Source organism: Nerophis ophidion, linkage group LG05 (genome assembly GCF_033978795.1).
Source record: "Nerophis ophidion isolate RoL-2023_Sa linkage group LG05, RoL_Noph_v1.0, whole genome shotgun sequence".
Lineage (NCBI taxonomy): Eukaryota > Metazoa > Chordata > Actinopteri > Syngnathiformes > Syngnathidae > Nerophis > Nerophis ophidion.
In genome coordinates this window covers 38,124,807-38,146,711 of record NC_084615.1, presented here as the reverse complement: position 1 = coordinate 38,146,711, position 21,905 = coordinate 38,124,807, and the positions used below count along the sequence as shown (strand labels likewise).

Sequence of the window (21,905 nt, the reverse complement as noted above, 5' to 3'; positions counted from 1 at the left end):
GTTTAAGGAGGTCTGTCATAACGCTTTTTAGCATTCAATCAGACATTATTGTGAGGTTTTGTATTAGTGTTACTAAAAATAGATAAACCAGCCCCCAGACCCATTTTTTTTCTCTAAATATTGCCCCTGGAGTCAAAATAATTGCCCAGGCCTGGATTAGAGCATCGAAATTTGATGACGTCATCCAACATCAGCGCCCATGTTCTGTCGCTTTGTGTCTGTTTTGCCGTTATTGTAACTAAATTAAGGCATCATTAATGAGTAACTTTGATAAAATCAGTAAGCGTGTGGTGCCCTCGTCTACTGGGCACAAAAAAAGAAGCAGTCAATTAAAAACCTCAAAGCCTTATATCAGAGATCACCCAAAAACACATTAATTAAATTAATTAATTAAAGTGATGGGAAATAAGCATTTTTTATAAAATAAAGGGTTTGTTTTCACAATTTTTAGGGCAAGGCTGGCACCATATAGGATTACCCGTAGTCTTTTTTTGCAAAAAAAAAAAAATACTAGTTACCTATTTTTACTGAAGAATTTGTACGAAAATATAAACATTTTATTTTTGCAATAAATGTTTTATTTTTCATTTTGGTTGTTAGAAATGATTCAATTGTAACCCACATGAGTAGAATGGCTGTTTCAATAAAAGTTCCACTAAAAATACCAATTTGGACCAGTGATTCTCAAACTGTCTAGTGCAGGGGTCACTAACGCGGTGCCCGCTGGCACCCGGTCGCCAGTAAGGACCAGATGAGTCGCCCGCTGTCCTGTTCTAAAAATAGCTCAAGTAGCAGCTGTGGAGAGGCGGAGCCGACGGTCCGACAGAGAGGCAGGGCACGCTGGAGCCCGGCCCAAGATGGCTGCGAGGAGGCGGGGATGGGGAGCGAGAGGCAAGGCGGGCGTGCCGGGAGCAACGCCACAAACAAGATCAGGTGTGTGGATCGCGCCCCCGTACACGATTAACGTATCTCCTCTCGCTGTATAAAAGCGGAGAAGGAGGAGAGAACGGGGCAGGTGATGGTGCGGAGCGAGAGCAACCCATACGAGGAAGGAACGAGAGAGAGACGACAACACGAGCAGCAACACGTGCAACCCGGAGGAGAGCGAGAGCGAGAGGCAGACACAGACAATAGGAAGGCTGAAAAGCAACACGCAAAAGCTTTTGTTTATTGAAAAATAAAAAGTCTACACCTGCTCAAAAGGCATGTCCTTCCTTGGTGGTTCCTGGAACCCGCAAGACGATGGCCTGAGTCTTTCACAGCAGCACTTACCAGTGAACTGCCTCTATTTTTTAAATTTTATTTATTTACTAGCAAACTGGTCTCGATTTGCTAGACATTTTTAATTCTAAGAGAGACACAATTCAATAGAATTTGAAAATCCAAGAAAATATTTTAAAGACTTGGTCTTCACTTGTTTAAATTAATTCATTGTTTTTTTTAATTTGCTTCTTATAACTTTCAGAAAGACAATTTTAGAGAAAAAAATACAACCTTAAAAATGATTTTAGGATTTTTAAACACATACCTTTTTACCTTTTAAATTCCTTCCTCTTCTTTCCTGACAATCTAAATCAATGTTCAAGTAAATTATTTTTTTTATTGTAAAGAATAATAAATACATTTTAATTTAATTCTTCATTTTAGCTTCTGTTTTTTCGACGAAGAATATTTGTGAAATATCTCTTCAAACTTATGGTTAAATCAAAAAACATTATTCTGGCAAATGTAGAAAATCTGTAAAATCAAATTTAAATCTTATTTCAAAGTCTTGAATTTCTTTTAAAATTTTTGTTCTGGAAAATCTAGAAGAAATAATGATTTGTCTATGTTACAAATATAGGTTGGTCCAATTTGTTATATATTCTAACAAAGTGCGGATTGGATTTTAACCTATTTAAAACATGTCATCAAAACTATATATATTTATTGTGAGAAATCATTAAGATGATCAGTGTTTCCACAAAGATAAATATCATTAATTATTAATAATACCACAGAGTTAAAGGTAAATTGAGCAAATTGGCTATTTCTGGCAATTTATCTAAGTTTGTATCAAACTGGTAGCCCTTTGCATTAATCAGTACCCAAGTAGCTCTTGGTTTCAAAAAGGTTGGTGACCCCTGGTCTAGTAGTACACGGGCTCTATCTAGTGATATGCCCAAAAAATCGCCTAATTAAATATAATTACTTTATTTTATTCATTATTTAAGTGCAGTGTTTTATTTTCCTATATTCAAACACAGTTTTACTGTTCAAACTGTGTGTAATGGCCAGAAATATTTAATATACTTGTTAAATAAAATCTCTGCCTTGTTTTTAATAAATACTTGGGCCTACTACGCAACTATTTTAATGTTGGTCATTTTGGTGGTACTTGGAGAGCAAAGTGTATTTATTCTGAGGTGGTACTAGGTGAAAAAACTTTTTGAGAACCATTGATTTAAACAAAATAAGAAAAAAAGATTTATCTGTTTTTGCGACTCAACTCTACATATGGACAATCGTATTGGGGTACATTCTACCTGCATGAGGTAAAAAGTGCAAAAAATATCCATTTACTGATTCATTGATAATGAGACGATTTGATCCAAACATAAAGGAATGTACCCTATATGCATCCTCCCACATGTCATGAAGTCGGTACATGTTGACAGCAGCCTTCCAGTCTTTAGCTTCCATCAGATAATGTTCCGCCTCTGAGAACTTGGACTCTCCCTCCAGCTCCTGCAGTCACCACAGAACATCAGTCGTATACAACTTGTAGCCAGTATGGACACGGCAGAATCCAATATGGACACGGCAGAATCCGTAGCTCACCTTGGCCAGGTGGAGGTGGGTCTCAGTCAGTAGGTCAGGGTGATGTTTGGCTACCAGGCGCACTACATCGTCAAACATCTGCTTCTTCTTGTACATGGTGATGGCGAGATCCATCTGGCTCACTGTGGAGAACAACCTGGTTGGCCATGCGGACGTGGACGTGTCAGTCATTGGATAAATTCTGTTCCTCTAACCATAAGAAAGGCAGCAGTTACATTTACCTCTCAGCCTCCTTTAGTTTGCCATCTCGCTCCATCTCATGAGCCCGGCGCACGTAAAGGTCATTGACCTCCTCCTTGCTCATGCACTTCAGGGCCAGCTGTGTCACAAAAGAAGTACCATCAGTAGACCTGCAGCGTGTTTAATACATCATTATATTGATAAATCCTTCAACCTACTGACTTTGTGAGCCTCTTCCCAGCATCCTGCAGCGGTGTACATGTCAATGGCATCTTTAATATGGCCTGCCCTCACAAACAGTTGCTCTGCCACCTACAGAACATAATAAAAACATTCAGCAAATACTGACATTTAAAATTATACAATTTCCATGTTAGATCTGCTGTGGCTGTATGAATAAGCATGGACTGATCAAAGTTTTGATGGAAAGATAGGAGCATTAGGGAAGCGAGGAGAGAAAACTACTGAATGAGACACATTTTGCCAATTAAAAAGTGTCACGTCATTGCTTCTTCTGGGAAGTGGCAGGTATGGCTATGTGCGCAGCTTTTCTTTGTTAATATAGTTTGCAGACAATTACACTTTCCTCCAAAATGCACAGGTTGGGGAGCAGCAAGCTTGTTATCTTAATTACTTTGCCAGAACGTTCCTGTGGCGCAAAGAGACGCAAATAGATGACTATTTTCAGTCTGGCACCGCCTGCAGTGGCGGTTTTGCTCAGCAAAGCTCATCAAAATCACCCTGCACTGCTTTATTCCTCACTTTGTATTGTCTAATCTTCTTCTCACCGTCAGCACTAATTCCCACCGCTGTGACAAACTTACAAACACATGTCGCTAATAAATACAAAGTGGCACCTAAGGGCTGTCAACATGACATTTGTCTAGTCAAGTACTACCACATCTGCAACTTTGGCTACTCAGCAATATTAGTGCTTAGTAAAACATGTTCAAAGCAAGCTACCGAAGAATTGTGAAAAGATTGTATGTTTCCGGTGTCATTTAAATTATGTGAACTGTGCTCACCTCCAGCTCCTGCATGGAGGCGTAGTGCTGTGCTATCTTCAAGCAGTACACTGCGGCGGACGGATCATCATTTAGCTCCAGGATGTGGACCGCTTTTTTCCACTGGCGAGCTGCGATGGCCGCCTCCACGGCCTTTCTGGTGCAGCTGCAGTGTATCCAAAAGAGACGTGACATGTAACATGTGGACATTGTTCAGTCTTGATTGACAGTCAAAAGGTATTCTTTAACGATACAGAAGATCCCCACCTATTCATGGTATCGCATTTGCGTTGATTGCTTATTTGTTAGTGTAAAACTGAACCTAAAATCTGTTTAATAAGTCGAAGACACGGGCAGCACGGTGGAAGAGGGGTTATTGCGTCTGCCTCACAATACAAAGGTCCTGATTAGTCCTGGGTTCAATCCCGGGCTCGGGATCTTTCTGTGTGGAGTTTGCATGTCCTCCCCGTGACTGCGTGGGCTTCCTCCTACCTCCAAAGACATGCACCAGGGGATAGGTTGATTGGCAAAACTAAATTGGCCCTAATGTGTGAATGTGAGTGTGAATGTTGTCTGTCTATCTGTGTTGGCACTGTGATGAGGTGGCGACTTGTCCAGAGTGTACACCACCTTCCGCAAGATTGTAGCTGAGATAGGCACCAGCGCCCCCCGCGACCCCAAAGGGAATAAACGGTAGAAAATGGATGGATGGAAGTTGAAGACACATATTGGGGTTAAAAATATGAAAAGTAGGCCTTTGTTGTTTTTTTTAAAAGGTGAGTAGGGAGTGGGGGGTTCTTGGAAGGTAACCCAACAAATAACAGGGATTTACCATGTGTTTATTATTCTTGTAGTGTTTCTAAAATGTTGTCCCTCTGATGGAGCTACACAAGAACATTTTCTAACACTGCAAACTGCAAGCATTAAAGTAAATGTGAGTCATTCTTCCTGCTTTCCATCTGCCCAAAAATGTTTCTCTTCACTCGTCCTTCCCCCCTGCCTACCCCGCTTCGATGAAGTGGGTGATGGCTGCGTCCATCTGTTTCTGTTGGATCAGGTAGTCCCCCCAGGCCTCCTCCAGTTTCACCACCTCGGCAGGGAAGGCATGGCGAGCCAGCTCCACGGCTACAGGATGGACCGTGCCACGTAATAAGATGTTAATTTTGCTAACACACAATCAGTGTGTTTGTGATGGTGATAACCTACCTTTACTGAAAGCATCTCCTTTGCGAAAGCACTCCAAAGCTCTCTGGTGGTTGCGTGTCTTCTCGTACAGGTCGCCAGCCTGTACAACAATGCACATTGTTGGTTTTGGGTCACAACTAGTCACACGAACCATTGATGACAACCTGTTTACTTTATAAGTGGTTGTGCCACGGACATCGCTACCTGCTCATAGTACTCAGCCTTGACGAGGTTGACGGTGATGCGGCTGACAGTGTCGCTGTTATTGACAATGCTCGACTTGCTCATGGCCAGGCGGGCGGCTTTTGCGGGAAGCCCCGCCTTCAGGTACAAGTTAATGGCGCTCTGAAAGTCACCCTCGTTCTCCTTGACTTCGCCGGCCTTCTCGTGCTGACCTGTGTCTGTTAACCACTGGTAATAGTTTCCACGCAGGGTCTCGAGCTCAGGGTGGCCCTAAGTTCAGTCAACAGAGAGCAAAAGATTTGGGCGGTGTGGCTCGGTTGGTAGAGCGGCCGTGCCAGCAACTCAAAGGTTCCAGGTTTGATTCCTGCTTCTGCCATTCTAGTCACTGCCGTTGTGTCCTTTAGCAAGACACTTTACCCACCTGCTCCCAATTCCACCCAAACTGGTTTAATTATAGCTTAAAATGTCACTACATAAAGCGCATTGAGTCAAGAGAAAATAAGAAACTATATAAATATAATTCACTTCACACTTAGACAGCGTGTTGCAAAACTGGATAAAAGATCACAGACTGAGGTCTTGGTACCTTTGCTTCAGCTACTGCGATACATTTGTCCCACATGTGGAGCTCCTGGTACATCTCGATGGCCTCATCGATCGCGTTCTGCAAGGACAAAGGAGACCCCCTAAACACACACACACTCACATGTATTGGAATCATGTTATTCTAATTGCACTACTCTCAACATATCTGACAGACCTGCTCCATGTAATGCATTTCAGCCAATTCAATGTTTTTATCCAGCATGGCCATGCGCACCTGGACTTGATAGAACGCCATGCCATCACCGCCCTGGATGAGGCACATCAAAGCCTTATTAACTTTTTATAGACGTCATCTCATTACACCTCATTAGACATAAATCCCACCATTTCTTGGGAAACCTTCTCAGCGATCTGGTTGGTTTGGTGAAGGTAGCGAAGAGTGGAGACATCACCCAAAGCTGCAAAACACCTGCAGCACAACTCAAGAAAGTCATTGGCTGGGATCTTTTTGTAATTGTATTTTAAAAATGTATCATATATTAATCTCATGGACACTGTTTAAATTATTTATTACAAAAAATTGTCATTTTTGATACAAACATCTCTTAATGAAAATGTGATGCATAATTCGGCATGTCCAGTTTTGGTCATTTTACCTTAAAAAAGTAGTTGGTTACAGTTTAAATTACTTCTCCCAAAAAGTAATTGAGTTCATAACTCAGTTACCTCATTGTAAGAGTAATTAGTTACTCAGCCAAGTAACTTAACTTATTTTGGTATTTGTATACGTTATTACGTTTGATAACATCTTTAATGTCAAAGATGTTTACGTTAACTTATTTAAGAACACAACACTATATACGGTCTTTCAGAACCTTTGGCATTTATCTGAACTTAATAGATTGCAGTCTGCCATATGATATGCATAGAAGTAAAAATTGCTTAAAAAACAAAAAATCGGTAAAGTAACAACATTAAATATGGAAAGTACAAAACCCAATACTGTAAAGAAAATGTAAATTTAGGTCAAAAGACACAAAAAAACATTTGGTTTTTAAAAATAGTACAATTCTCTGCACCTCTATACCAAAATACAGCCTGTAAAAACTTTAGATAAAACCTTTTACCAAGTTTTGGGCAAAGAAATGGCATTCAGGTGAAACTTTTAAAAACGTTCCTGGATTGCATTCGGAAAATAAAATTGCAATTGTGTATAAATATTGGGGTATTTTCTCACGCTAATTTTAATCATTAAAGCGAGTAATTTTCTATATCATCATGATTATTCCAAATTCCAAAATGTGAGGAATCCTAGTCCAAAAATTGGTTGCATTTCGGCTTGGATTTTGCATGTTGGCATGTGTTGATGCGAGGTACGGTTTGAGTTGCTTGAGGCAGACGTGGATAAATGCTTTTTTTCCTGGACATAGCGTGCATGTTCCATAAACATTCTTGGCTTTAACTTCAATGAGTAAAAAGTAGTGCCTGTACTTGCAGTTTGAGAACTCTACCTTTGAATTTCTCTGGCTACGGCTCGTCGCTATTATCACGCGTTTGTTGCTTGTTAGATAGAACGTGCAGTGAGAGAGCATGAGTAGGGCATGATCCGCCCACCCAGCCAACATCTTCAGTGCATTTACAATGGCGTCATCATCTCCCCAGTCCCCTCTCTGCAGGCAGCTTATGTGTGGTTGAAACCAAACACCTTGCGCTTCATTCAATCAAACTGTAGTAATGAGCCACTTCACATTCTCAGTAACAGCAACAGCGTTGCAACGATGGAAACAGTAGTTGATTAGATTACCCGTTACTGAAAAAAAAACTTTAGTATAACGCCGTTATTACCAACACTGAGCATGACATCTTGTTTTTAGCACTGAGGAATAACACTGCAGAGAATAGGTAGACACGCATAAATGTGCTTCGGTAGGTGTGTGCCTGTGTGTAAACGATGCAAACCTTTCTGCTATGTGAACCTGGCGGGCCTCAAGGGCCAGATTGCGGAGCGTCTTCCACATGGCTTCAGTCTCTGGTGACATCTCCAGAGTCTCAAGGAAGGCTGTGACACTGAAGAAAACACACACACTGCAATGTTAGGATTCTTGAAGACTCTTAATAGCAACACTGTTTACAAAAACACATTGTAATATGTAGGCATACGCTCCGTAGTCGCCATCATTGACCGCTGTGCCAAACTCGATGAGGCTTTCATCCAGCGTATATGTCACCGTATTGACACCTTCAGTCACAATGACGTCCGTCTTCCCTTCGGCTCTTTCCAAATCTTTGATATCCCCCTGCAAAAGAGAGAGAACGCCAAGAGGACCTGGTTATTATTTTATTATAATTTGTTTATTCAGGAATTGTGAAGGCCATGATTTAACAGTGCTATCTCGTCACCTTGATGGGGAACATTGTGATGCTCTCTGGGCTGTCGATGCTGTACCATATGCAGAGGTTTCCCCGGTTTTGTGCCACCACCACGTCACTGCCGGGCACCCACTGGACGTAGGAGCTGAAACTGAGCAGCGTGGTTTTTACACCGCTCTCTATGTCGTACAGGTGCAGCTGGAAAACAAACAACTGCTTTATCCTCACTATCATCTCTCGCTCTTTTCTTTGCTTATTCCAGAGTGACGGTCTGTGCATTTTCGCTAACTTTCTGCTGAGGTTTCACTCTCACCCGCAGCTTCTTGTCCCGGAAGAGCAGTTTACAGCCGGTCTCATTGAGCTCCAGCCAGTCCACTTTGGAGTCGTGGCTGATTGTTCCCAGGGTGGACCCTGCTACCAAGTCCACTGTGGGAGGTGACATAAGAAAATGGCAGTTTTTAAGCTCTAAGAGGTCACTCCTGACGTTGTATGAGTTTTAATTAAACAAGCAGCCACACTAAGCAGTTTTCTGCTTTAATGAGATTATTGTGATATCAGTTATGTGATGCATGGGGCCTATAGTATCTTTTTAATACAAAACTGACTGTCAGCCTCCAAAGAAAAACAATATATAACTGCTGTGCTGATACAAAGTATAGCTCACTGATTACGCACACACGCACGCACGCACACATGTACACACTCACACGTACGCATTTACCAACAGCGATGGTCTTTAGATCGACCAGGTAGGCCAGCTTTTTGTTGACGTCAACTCCTTTTTGCTTCCTCTCATTGACACGCACGCTAGACACACAAAAAACAGACATCATTAAAACACAGCACTATACCCCCATCTAGTGTACGCACCAAAACACATCCCTCTACCCCTGTCTATTATACACACTAAAAGAGAGCACTATACTCCCATCTAATGCAGTGGTCCCCAACCACCGGGACGCAGAATATTTTTTTATTTAAAAAAAATAAAAATAAATAAAAAACTTTTTTTTTAATTTTTTTTTATTAAATCAACATAAAAAACACAATATACACTTACAATTAGTGCACCAACCACGAAAACCTCCCTTTTTCATGACAAAAACGTCCCTTTTTCATGACCAAGAAGGAAAAAAATAATAATAATAAAAAAAAGGACACGTCCGCGGGTACAAAAAGGATGGGGACCACTGATCTAATGTATACACTAAAAGAGAGCACTATACTCCCATTGTTGTACACACTAAAACACAGCACTATACCCCCCTTTTAGTACACACACCAATACAGAACATTGTACCCCCACACTAATACAGAGCACTGTACCCCAATCTATAGAATACACTAAAACACAGCACGCTACCCCCCTTTAGTGTACGCACTAAAACGCAGCATACCCCCAAAACACAGCACTAAACCCACTTATCTAGTGTACGCACTAAAAAACTTCCCTATACCTCCCAACAAGAATAAAGACTAAAACACACAACTAAACCCCCACCCCCATCTAGTGTATGCACTAAAAACATCCCTATACCTCCCAGCTTTTATACACATTAAATCACAGCACTATGCTCCCATCTATTGTACACACTAAAACACAGCACTATACACACTTAACAGAGCATTATACACGCATTTGTGTAAATACAAGTGGAAACACAAATGTGTGCTTTTGTTGTACACTGACTTCATTAGCTACTGTACCTGATGAGGTGAGGGTTCATGAATTCTGTTCTGACTGATCCCAGGACCTGGTTGTCGCTATACTCCACCAGGCTCAACTCCCCGGCGTTAAAAATCATGCACACCTATGACAAGACAATAAAATATAAACTTCTATTTACAGTATGTCTAATTTATTTGCTGCTGCCATTTAGTTCTGTTTAACTAGAAAAGACAGTACTTACTGACTCATTTTCAAAAAAAAACTTCTCGTTTCCCCCACCACCAGGCCACGGCACCTGAAAATGAATCCTTTTATGAGTCAAGTCTCTCCACATTAATCAAGGAAAACTGGATAGTGATACCTGTTCCCACACTGCAAACACTGAAATCTAAGTAAGATAAAATATCTCAAATAAGGGTGATATTTGCTTGTTTTCTGTCTGATTAGATAATTTTTCTCACTAAGCAGATTTTATGTTAGTTTTTTACTTGGTTTAAGGATTTTGGTCCTAAATTATCTTAGTAAGATATTACAGCTTGTTACTGAGATTTTATGACCTATATTGAGTAAAACATGCTCGAAACTAGAATATCAACTGTTGCAAAGCTGTGTCATCAACACTCACAAGTATAAAACTACTTTTTTAAAGCAATTATTTCTTATTTCAAATATGAAAAAATACCATGACTTTGACACAATTTTGTCTCATAATTAAAACTGATGACTTTGCTGTTTTATTTTCAATGAAACCATAGAAAATACGCACACATAAATAAATAAATAAATGTGTTGTACTTGTATAGCGCTTTTCTACCTTCAAGGTACTCAAAGCGCTTTGACATTACTTCCACATTTATCCATTCACACACACATTCACACACTGATGGAGGGAGCTGCCATGCAAGGCGCTAACCAGCACCCATCAGGAGCAAGGGTGAAGTGTCTTGCTCAAGGACACAACGGACGTGACGAGGTTGGTACTAGGTGGGGATTGAACCAGGGACCCTTGGGTTGCGCACGGCCACTCTCTCACTGCGCCACGCCGTCCCCCACATAAAGTAGTACAGTTGGCACAGTACAGTAAACGGACAGTTAATATTTAAACATTTCACAAGTGACATTTTAAACAGAAATAGTTCATAAACATTCAGATGAATACTTCAAAATTACAATTAAACATTTTTTGGCCGGGGGCCAGGCTGTATATTTGCACACTAATTGACTGAAAGAGCACGCACTTGGCGCGACGATGTCATATTATCAATGGAAAAATGCATTTTTATACCATATGAATCACCTGAGCGGCTAGTAGACCCTGAGAGTAACAAGCGGGTTGCCTTGTTGCCTTTCCATTAGGAATAATAAATTAGTTTTTAGTATAAGTTTCCTGGTTTCAAGAAATGTAATGCCTTGTGCATATCATTATGTCCAGATAATGGCTCTAGCATTTACTTATTTTAAGAATATTTTTCAACATATTGAGCAAAAAGGTCTCTTTTTTTTCTACCAAAAAAGTGCACTTGTTATTAGTGAGAATACTTATTTTAAGGTATTTTTGGGTTGATTGAAGTTAGCTAATTTTACTTGTTTTGGATTGTCTTGACAAGCCAAATTTTCTTGTTCTATTGGCAGACAATTTTGCTTAGTTCAAATAAAATACTCCTAATTTTTGTATTTTTGTTCTTGTTTTTGAACACTGACTTTTTGCAGTGCACAGTCTGACATTTTTTCTGTTCCAAAAGGTCCCACAAAAGCTGTATCGTATGAAAACTGAAGCAATTGTTCTCATAAAAAATAATGTAAATCCAAATAATCTGTCCAATACACCCAAAAATATAAACACTAAGGCATTTTTTATAAACAACAATTATAGTTTTACGTGCAGAAAACAATGCAACTACACATAAATGGCAGATGAAATCGATAGATAAATAAATATTTAACATTGATTTAACTTTATTGACCCGCTTGTAAAAGAGGTTCTTAATCTCACTATAATTTTTTTTTCTTCACATATTGTTGGTAAAGAAGACAAGGGTTTTCCCGACATGTAATTAATTGTGGCGCCCCACCATAGTAAAATAAAAGCTGCCATAAAATAAAATTGTATTGTTTTACTTGAAATAAATGATAAATGGGTTGTACTTGTATAGCGCTTTTCTACCTTCAAGGTACTCAAAGCGCTTTGACACTACTTCCTCATTTACCCATTCACACACATGTTCACACACTGATGGAGGGAGCTGCCATGCAAGGCGCTAACCAGCACCCATCAGGAGCAAGGGTGAAGTGTCTTGCTCAGGACACAACGGACGTGACGAGGTTGGTACTAGGTGGGGATTGAACAAGGGACCCTTGGGTTGCGCACGGCCACTCCCACACCGCGCCACGCCATCCCCATTGTTAATTTTGACTGCAGTTTTTAATTGACTTATATTCAAAGTCTTTAGACAAAATTGTATTTTAGTTTTAGTCAAATATTAGTCATCTAAATTGATTTGGTTTTAGTTTAGTTTTAGTCAACGATTACGTCACCTTTTAGCCAGCTAAAATTACAGTAGATATATATTAAATATTAAGTATAAAAGATAAGGCCTCTTTAAAATTTATTCATAAGCACTTTTATTTAGACTACCTGCAAAACATTTGTTTAACACAAAGGTTGCATGATATTATGGTCAGGAATGATGCAATTAGTATTTTTTTGCTACACAGGTTAATGCCAAGAAGTATCTTTGAGGCACTTATTCTGTTTTTTTTCTGGCAAAGCACAAGTGCACAAAATGTGTGTTGTGAAACAAAGTTACGATACAGGCTTTCATCATTATTTGTTTATGAGTGCTAGATAACTGGAAGTAGCAAATACACATATGTGGCAGGGCAAATTTAATCCATACATCCATCCATTTTTTATCGCTTGTACCTCTTGTGCTTGCGGGTGGGCTGTGGCCTTTCATTTGTTAACAAATAACAGCTTCAAAGTAGAAAAATGACTTGATTCTTTTTTGTAAAGTAATAATACGGTATCATTAGCTTTAACTTACAGTTGAGTAAATGTCACAACGACTTGCTTGATGATGGTATCATATATCGTCAGAATTTAAATGTGTCCTCTTCACTTTCTATCAGGTGTACACATTACGATGTGGAACATGTTCAATCCATATACTTTTGGTGGTGAAAAATCCAACTTCCTTATCGCACGAGGAAAAGCACTCCTTTGTAACTAAATCCCAGCCTCTTGTACGCCGTTAAAGAGCTGTGATTGGATATATTCCTAACTTGTCCTAGCTATCTACAGGACAAAATTAAATGATTGGATTTTGTTTGTCAACATTTTTGTCTCGTTTTTTTATCCACTGCCTATCTTTTTAGTCAACGTGCATTTGTGTTTCATTAATTATCGTCTTATTTTTGGCAGGGGAAAATAGGTTGACGATAACTAAGACGAAAATAATTAGTCAATGAAAATAACACTGGTGAAAAGACTTTAAAGTGATATATTGTATGAATGGAAATAATTACCCTATTATTCGTGCAATATTGGCAAGAGATGCACCGAACATTGGGCCACCAAAAAGTCTCTGTTCACCGAAACAGGTTGTTGTAATGACGTAAGCAAGACGCACGTGATTGTCTAGAGAAGAGGCATCATGTCTGCGTTGTTTAACGTACGTTTAATATATCCAAGATATGTGAATGTTGTCTGTCTATCTGTGTTGGCCCTGTGATGAGGTAGAAACACGTCCAGGGTGTACAGCGCCTTCCGCTCGAATGCACCTGAGATAGGCTCCAGCACCCACCACGACCCCAAAAAGGACAAGCGGTAGAAAATGGATGGATGGATGGGTTACCGCGGAGAGAGAGCTACAAAATGTGCAAGATGCAAATATTAAGAGGACAGTGGCAGCTTATAAGGAGAAAAAATGCAGCTGTAGCAGCAGTGAGAACCAACTGTTCCGTCAGGCTCGCTGTTTATCACTGACATCGAGCGACAAAAGTAAAGAGTCTTCAAACACAAATTCAGTTTCCAATATGCTAGATTTGATGCTAGTCGTTTTCAATGATGAAAGAGTCACTAAAAGAATGAGAGAAGTCTCTAACAAAGAACATTGTATAATGAGCAACAACAATTGAAAAATAGAGCAAAATGCTATAACTAAAAAAAATGTGTTAATATTAATAATTACTTATAACACAGAATTGTTTTAAGTGTATGTATATAGGCATTTTAAAGAAAATATATGCATCAATGCCAATAATGCACATTTTATGATGACGTCATATTGACCATGCCTCGAGTCAACCCCTCACCGCCACAGGTAGATTGGCAATCTAGTGAAAACCCTGACAGCTGTGAGCCGAGAGACAGAGAAGAGGCGAGAATCTCACAAACGTCAATGTTGTAATATACTACCAGTTCAATTTGGCGTGCTGGCACACAGAATATTCTTGGGCCACATGGTGAATTATTCTGGGGTTGTGCTCAATAAAAAAGCACAGAGATTGAGTCACTAACGCGTGGGATTGTTTGTTTGGGCACTCAATTTGGTGAAATGATACACCGGCAAACAGACTAGTTGGTCACACAAAATGTCTGATCATGTAATAAACACAACATTTTGGCAGTAATTTTCTCCATAAAACCAATTGTACGAAATTTGTAGCACACATAAATCTAGCTACAGCTGTAAACATAAACATATTAAGCCGATCACTCCCTGCCGTGGACAAAGTAAGCACCAACCTCACTGAGTTTGTTGGTCAGCATGTCTCCCAGCAGCAGCGTGTCGGAAGTGTGAGCCACCAAGTAACGGTCCTTGCCCAGGATTTTCACCTCTTCTATCTCATAGCCATAGTAAGACTTAAGGACCACCCGTGCTTCTGTCGAGAGGTTCCTCACTATGACCTACAAAAGGACCAGGGAGGACATGTTGAGTCTGTAAATTTGTAGTTTTGGTTAAAAAAAAATATATCAGTTAAGCGAACAGCAAAAAGAGGATTGACAGTTTGTGTGTACCTGGCTAAGTCCCACATAGGTTACTTCAAACTTATTCTTATAGATTGTCCTTCGCAGACAGCAGTCAAATAGCTCCACACCTCCACATAGCGTCCCCTGTTACAACAACAGCAAATAAACAGCATCTATTGTATTCAGACATCTTTGCACCTTACTGGGAATCACGAGTGGGAATATTTACAGCACAAAGACGAGACCCATCCTTCTTCCAGGCCAAGCTGGTGATGGTATAGAGGTTAGTGATCTCTTTAGGCCTGGCCTCATCCCACACACCCCTCCTGGGAGCCCAGTTAAACACCCGCAACCTGGATGGGAAAGACAAGCGGTACATAAAACTTCTCGACGGAGGACGGTGTCGCTCACTCACCTGTCGTAGCTCCCTAACACCACCGACTGGCCGCTGGGGCTGCTGGCGGCCACCGTGAAGTCCCTCTCGGTGCGGTCGCGGCTGTAGTCGAATGTCTGCAGGATGTGACCTTCTCGGCTATAGGCCACAACCTTCTTGTCACAGCCTCCGACCACGATGCTGTTTGCACCCCAGGCAAGGGCGTACGGGGGGCACACGTGCGTCAAAAGCTTCCCCTGCAGTAGTGAGAAACCAACTTTGTTACAAACTCAGTTGCCATTTTGTTAGGTGCACTATTAAATGACATCCATTACAAATAATTCTGTCCTTCACGGGGTAAAAAATGCTTACTTTTGATTGACACTAATTTAATAATTAATGACAGTCAGTCAAAGCAATAAATCTGTTTCTTCTATTTTCACACGTGTATGTGAAGTCCCTGTTTATGTGCAGTACTATGCCTGTAACCCGATCGGTGGTCAAATGCTGTGTGTATCCCGTATGCTAAGGGACAATTGTGTCTTTCGTTGCTACCTGAGACTCTCCCGAACCTTCATCATCAAAGAAGTAACGAACAACGTTCCCGTTCGCATGTCCGCACAGGATGCCTTTCCCCGATACACTGAAAAGAAGGACATAAGCTTAAAATAGATTCTCGCATAAAAAGGCTTTTTGTGTTAAGCTATTAGAAAATAAGATTTACTTGGATGCGAGCGAGACAACACAAGACTCTGTGACGTAGATGGTTGACGACTTGTTCGTCACGACGTTGGCAAGGCGAACCTGTGATGAATTATAATTAACTCTTGATTTCGGTGAAGCACAATTCAAACGGCAGCCACACGGTGTACAAAAAGCATATATATTTATATTCATATATTCATTCCCTTCATAGAAAATACTCAGCTGATAAGTGTTATCGTCACTCTTACCTTTCCATCCACTAAACCATAAACAATGGAGTGCTCTGCAGGCCACATCAAACACGTCACTGCACTCTGAAAGAGAAATGATCACGCATGTCAAAAGCAACTTCTCAATGATGAACACAAACATGCATGTTTACTTACAGTTTGAATAAATTTATTGCAAATTGTTTTCTTGTCCCCCCTGGAAAACAAAAAAAATGTTATAGCATCACATAAAAAGTGAGAGATTTATGTGATTTTTTTGCCACCATTCTTCTCCAATCCTGTAGACATAAATGATATTGTCAGACTGTCCGATGGCGATTCTGGTGGAATCTGGTGAAAACGCCATGTCGTTGACCACGTAGCTCTGCTTTCCATACTGACAATAGAACAAAAGGCACAACAGGCATCATGTTTGATTGATTGATTGAAACTTTTTATTAGTAGAATGCACAGTACAATTGTATAATCCGTACAATTGACCACAAAATGCTAATACCAAAATAAGTTTTTCAACTTGTTTAAGTCGGGGTCCACGTCAATCAATTCAGCGAAATGTAATCGTGTGCTTTAAGTTAGCAGAAAATGATGCATTATTTGATGATAATCAAAGAAACTTTAAGGCTAAAATGAGAACTATATACCAATGGGTGCAAATGAATCAAGTGTCCCACCTTAGAGTCAATTGGCTTAGTGGAGAACTTGTCCCTCCTCTCCCCTTGCTCGTCATACAGCAGCACCACTCTGTCCACAGTGCAGACTGCTAATTTGCCGTTATTTGGGGCCCAGGCCATGCAAGTCACTTTGGCCGAACCTTCCTAGGGGACAAAAAAAAAATTCACTATTAGGTAAGGTAGTGGTTCTAAAATGGGGATACGCGTACCCCTGGGGGTACTTGAAGGTATGCCAAGGGGTACGTGAGATTTTTTTTAAATATTAAAAAAAAAGCAGCAATTTAAAAATCCTTTATAAATATATTTATTGAATAATACTTCAACAAAATATGAATGTAAGTTCATAAACTGTGAAAACAAATGTAACAATGCAATATTCAGTGTTGACAGCTAGATTTTTTGTGGACAGGTTCCATAAATATTGATGTTAAAGACTTCTTTTTTGGTGAAGAAATGTTTAGAATTAAGTTCATGAATCCAGATGGATCTCTATTACATCCATCCATTTCCTACCGCCTATTCCCTTCTGGCGTTGCGGGGGGCGCTGGCGCCTATCTCAGCTATAATAAGTATTTAGTCAGCAACCGACTGTGCAAGTTCTCCCACTTAAAATGATGACAGAGGTCTGTAATTTTCATCATAGTGTACACTTCAACTGTGAGAGACAGATTGTGAAAAAAAAAATCCAGGAATTCACATTGTAGGAATTTTAAAGAATTTATTTGTAAATTATGGTGGAAAAAAGGTATTTGGTCAACCATTCAAAGCTCTCACTAATGGAAGGAGGTCTTGGCTCAAAATCTCACGATACATGGCCCCATTCATTCTTTCCTCAACACGGATCAATCGTCTTGTCCCCTTAACAGAAAAACAGCCCCAAAGCATGATGTTTTCACCCCATGCTTCACAGTAGGTATGGTGTTCTTGGGAAGCAACTCAGTATTCTTCTTCCTCCGAACACAAAGAGTTGAGTTTGTACCCAAATGGATACATGGATGATACAGCAAAGGATTGGGAGAATGTCATGTGGTCAGATGACACCAAAATAAAACTTTTTGGTATAAACAATTGATCCGTGTTAAGGAAAGAATGAATGGGGCCATGTATCGTGAGATTTTGAGCCAAAACCTTCTTCCATCAGTGAGAGCTTTGAATGGTTGACCAAATACTTATTTTCCACCATAATTTACAAATACATTCTTTAAAATTCCTACAATGTGAATTCCTGGGGTTTTTTTTTTCACATTCTGTCTCTCACAGTTGAAGTGTACCTATGATGAAAATTACAGACCTCTGTCATCATTTTAAGTGGGAGAACTTGCGCAATCGGTGGCTGACTAAATACTTTTTTGCCCTACTGTACATTCCCAAAAGAGGGCACTTTAAGTTGATGATTACTTCTATGTGTAGAAATCTTCATTTATATTTTTCAACAAGTTTTCAGTTATTTTTATATATCCAAATAGTTCAAGAAATACCACTACAAATGAGCAATATTTTGCACTGTTATACAATTTAATAAATCAGAAACTGATTACATAGTGCTTTATTTTACTTCTTTATCTCTTTTTTTCAACCAAAAATCCTTTGCTTTGATTAGGGGGTACTTGAATTAAAAAAATGTTCACAGGGGGTACATCACTGAAAAAAGGATGAGAACCACTGATGTAAGGTGTCAGTGCTCGGCATCATTTAACAGTTGCAAATGGTGGAGCTGGTGTTTAGGTAATGCAGCACCAGTTGACACACGACGAAGTAATACCACACCACACCTCCGTTATAAAGCCTTTAATATACCACAAATGCACTACATATATGTTTAAATACAGTAAAAAGCAAAGCAAATTATATTCCAGCCGCATTAAGTGTGACTTTTTAAACATCGCTTTTTAGCGTCAGCGAAATGAGCTCAAGCTAACCAGCAGTCTTACCTGCGGGGTTAGCAGGGTTTTTAGGTGCTTCAGTTGCATGCTGGAACCTCTGGCGCAGCCTCGGTTAAGTTTAATAATGCTAAATTAGTTGTTTTTTGGGACAGACATATTGAAAGAAAACAACAAGTTGCGAGCCTAGCGCCGAGGAGTCACCCGCTGCCATGGAGGTTGAGTTTGGCTTTTGCGTCCTCGGAAGTCCAGACTTTTTGCTATGGGAACAGTCGCCATCTTTATGACGTCACGACGAACATTACGAAACGTTATCGTAATTCAGACGCCACTGTTTAATTCTGATAGGAGAACTTAATCCCTACCGTCGAAACATGAATAATGAATGTATATGTACTCGAATATGTTCAAAACATGCTCGGAAGACACTCGAGCGAATACATTAGGAATATGTGACAGTGCGCCGTTGCGCCGACTGATGACGTTACCCATGTACGCGTTCTGGGAAATGGCGGCCTTCTTGTAAACAAACTGATCTCCTTAGTTACCGCCAGGCGAGGGCTTGTTTTGTGCTTAAATACATGGTGAAGCTTGGTGTTTGTCCTCAAACAAGCACATTATATGTTAGTATCGGGTATGTTGATGCTTAAAGATACACGTTCACATACATTGAATGAAGCTGTTTCTAAATATAAACACAAGTGCAAAGGGCGATTAGCCTGTCAGCGCCAATGTGCAGTAAAAATACATTTGTTGACATGCATTTCAGTAGCTACGGATTTTTAAGATTTTATAACACGCAAAAAGATGTGAGAGTTAATAGAGGAAAAAAATTGGAGATGCCGGGGATTGAACCCGGGGCCTCATACATGCAAAGCATGCGCTCTACCACTGAGCTACATCCCCTTCCGGTAACGTCGAGTCTCTAAAGCTGTTTTCTATCAAGTACAGGTAGGGGTAACGCGTATATTGTTGATGCATTAAGAAATCACTGGAATAGTTAGGTATGTCCTTCTTTGACAAAACAAAAGCTTACCATGATGACACGTGTCTTTGTTTCCACAAGGAAGATGACATGTTGCCACAAGGAAGATGACCTAGTAAAGCTTTGAAGATGTCATTGGTGTTCACCGGTTGTAGCATATATGCAGCAAAAATACATATATGGTTTGCAGGGACCGTAGCTAGTAGTTCTTACACTGTCCTTAGAGTCTGTAATTGAGCATAGCAAGCATGCCTCCTAAAAAAGGCAAAGGCAAAGGCAAAAAGGAAGGGAAGGCTCGTAAGGCCAAACCACCCGCAGAGCCTGAGCCTCCGCCCGAATTGTCTGAGGAGGTGAAGGCCATGATAAAGCAAATCGAGCAGCTCCAAAAAGATGTGGAAAATGAACTAAAGGAGAGAAACAAATTCCAATTGGAGGTGGACATGATCCGCACTTTCTGGGAGGGCACCGGCCAACAGCTGGAGGAGACCAATGCCCAGCTCATCAACTTGTACAGCGAGATCGAGACAGACGAGCTCAACCACAGGCAAGACATCAAAGAGTATTTGGGAGAAATCAAACTTTACAAGGAGGACTTCAAAAAGCATCAGAAAGGGTTTCACAAGCACGTGCACAGAGAGCAGGCCGCAGATGTTAAGCCCTATGAGAAGGAGCGGGGTGAAATGATCCTGGACGAGCAGCTGGACATCGAGGACACTGTCAACACCGTAAAGATGAAGCACAACGACGACCTGGCCAAAAAAAAAAAAGAGATGAGGGAACAACTGCTGCAAACAGAGCAGAAGTACAAGAAGAAGCTGGAGCTGCTCCAACATGACCTGACTAACAAAGAGAAGACCAAGTTGAGTGAGAGAGAACATTACTGGAGCAGCCTCATCCACAGTCTCCAACAAGACCACGACAAAAGGTACAGAGAATTTGACGCTTTCCTTAATGAATGCAAGAAGAAGGACCTGCGTCACAAAGACAAAGTGAGCAAACAAATTCAAGTGTTTGTCGCCACGGAAGAGAACAAAAAACAACGTATGCTTGGATCGCTGGATGCCATCATGTTAAAACAAGAGAAAAAAAAAGTCCAGACGCAGATTACAAAACTCCAGAAGCTCCTGAGAAACCCCATCAGAAAGAAGCACCCCAATGAAAAAATCAAACGTCTGGAACTGAGTGAATTGAAACAAGATTATGAGTTCCGTGATCAGAAGTTCAAGCAGCTTCAGATGGACATTGACGAGCTGCACAGGAAGTTCCAGCAGAACATCCAGGACATCAAGCAGAGAGCGGATCAGGAGAACGCACAACTGGAAGCCAAACTCAACTCCCTGACGGACAAACTCAGCGGGATGCAATCTCGAATTTGCTTGCAACTCTTCGGCATCAACCTTGCCACCCTGGGTGGAGTGATACACACAGCGGGGGACAACTTGACCTCGGCAGACACAGGAACTACCCAGGAGCACTGGAGCCGGCATACCAGACTCAACCAAACCGTAGCCTGGCAGCTACAAAATGTGAAAGAGCTTCTGCAGCGAGATGTTGAGACTGCAATCAAAGAGAGGACTGCTCTGACCAAACTGATCAATGAAAAGATTGATGAGCTGTTCCAGGCAAAGAACGAGCTACAAAAAGTCACTTGGGACCTTTTGGAGGCAATAAAGATGAATTCTGGAAAAGTCCTGCAGAATTCCGCTACAGAACCCGTGGAGCCAGAGGTCCATCTCCAGGACGACAGCCAGCCGATGGGTGGCCTGATGGACGAGGTTGTGAAAATTGCATGCAAGAATCCTGCGGACGATTTCGGAGCCAACGTGACCTCCTTGATATTTGACCCGGTCATGGACATGCAGCTGAGAAACACAAAGGAGCTCCTTCAGAGTCACACCGAGATGGCCACCAAGAGGCGGACCCAGCTGATCTTGCTGTTAAATGAAAAAACGCACGAGCTGCACAACATCCAAAGCAAAGTCAAAGAAACCTATCTGCAGCTGAAAAGGCAGAAAATAGTTGCATCTAAAAACCTAAACGTAGAGGATGCTTTGTTGCTCCTCACCATAATGTGACGACCATCTTGCATCAAGTCAGTCATTATAAAACGATTGTGTATAATAAAAAATACA

General features: G+C 40.7%; 2 protein-coding genes and 1 non-coding gene across 6 annotated transcripts in view; 1 reads left to right on the top strand and 2 right to left on the bottom strand.

Annotated features, from left to right (window-relative positions):
* The window catches only part of ift172 (intraflagellar transport 172), a 33,686-nt gene extending 13,426 nt beyond the window's left edge, over window positions 1-20,260 (bottom strand). Inside the window, exons 1-29 of one of the 4 annotated variants that reach the window (XM_061900845.1) lie at window positions 19,825-20,260; window positions 16,909-17,052; window positions 16,501-16,613; window positions 16,394-16,433; window positions 16,256-16,321; window positions 16,027-16,106; window positions 15,858-15,945; window positions 15,345-15,559; window positions 15,159-15,282; window positions 14,978-15,073; window positions 14,705-14,866; window positions 10,199-10,252; window positions 9,996-10,099; window positions 9,010-9,095; window positions 8,602-8,714; window positions 8,319-8,486; window positions 8,079-8,215; window positions 7,878-7,985; window positions 6,303-6,387; window positions 6,133-6,225; window positions 5,959-6,036; window positions 5,394-5,642; window positions 5,211-5,289; window positions 5,009-5,129; window positions 4,026-4,170; window positions 3,223-3,312; window positions 3,042-3,139; window positions 2,821-2,956; window positions 2,611-2,727 (exon numbers count right to left, since the gene is read on the bottom strand). In XM_061900845.1, the coding sequence (XP_061756829.1) occupies window positions 2,611-2,727; window positions 2,821-2,956; window positions 3,042-3,139; window positions 3,223-3,312; window positions 4,026-4,170; window positions 5,009-5,129; window positions 5,211-5,289; window positions 5,394-5,642; window positions 5,959-6,036; window positions 6,133-6,225; window positions 6,303-6,387; window positions 7,878-7,985; window positions 8,079-8,215; window positions 8,319-8,486; window positions 8,602-8,714; window positions 9,010-9,095; window positions 9,996-10,099; window positions 10,199-10,252; window positions 14,705-14,866; window positions 14,978-15,073; window positions 15,159-15,282; window positions 15,345-15,559; window positions 15,858-15,945; window positions 16,027-16,106; window positions 16,256-16,321; window positions 16,394-16,433; window positions 16,501-16,613; window positions 16,909-17,052; window positions 19,825-19,827 (3,192 nt within the window). In that variant the 5' untranslated portion in view covers window positions 19,828-20,260. Of the gene's footprint in view, window positions 1-2,610; window positions 2,728-2,820; window positions 2,957-3,041; window positions 3,140-3,222; window positions 3,313-4,025; window positions 4,171-5,008; window positions 5,130-5,210; window positions 5,290-5,393; window positions 5,643-5,958; window positions 6,037-6,132; window positions 6,226-6,302; window positions 6,388-7,877; window positions 7,986-8,078; window positions 8,216-8,318; window positions 8,487-8,601; window positions 8,715-9,009; window positions 9,096-9,995; window positions 10,100-10,198; window positions 10,253-14,704; window positions 14,867-14,977; window positions 15,074-15,158; window positions 15,283-15,344; window positions 15,560-15,857; window positions 15,946-16,026; window positions 16,107-16,255; window positions 16,322-16,393; window positions 16,434-16,500; window positions 16,614-16,908; window positions 17,053-18,839; window positions 19,083-19,824 lie in introns of those variants that run through there. The other 3 variants (XM_061900847.1, XM_061900844.1, XM_061900846.1) reach the window with 3 other exon arrangements.
* LOC133553056 (dynein regulatory complex subunit 4-like) lies at window positions 19,374-21,905 on the top strand. The gene is made up of 2 exons (XM_061900848.1): window positions 19,374-19,739; window positions 19,855-21,905. The coding sequence occupies exon 2, from the start codon at window positions 20,022-20,024 to the stop codon at window positions 21,846-21,848; it is 1,827 nt and encodes a 608-aa protein (XP_061756832.1). The 5' UTR covers window positions 19,374-19,739; window positions 19,855-20,021; the 3' UTR covers window positions 21,849-21,905.
* Window positions 19,623-19,694, bottom strand: trnaa-ugc (transfer RNA alanine (anticodon UGC)). Its single transcript has one exon. It is a non-coding gene; the product is annotated as a tRNA-Ala (tRNA).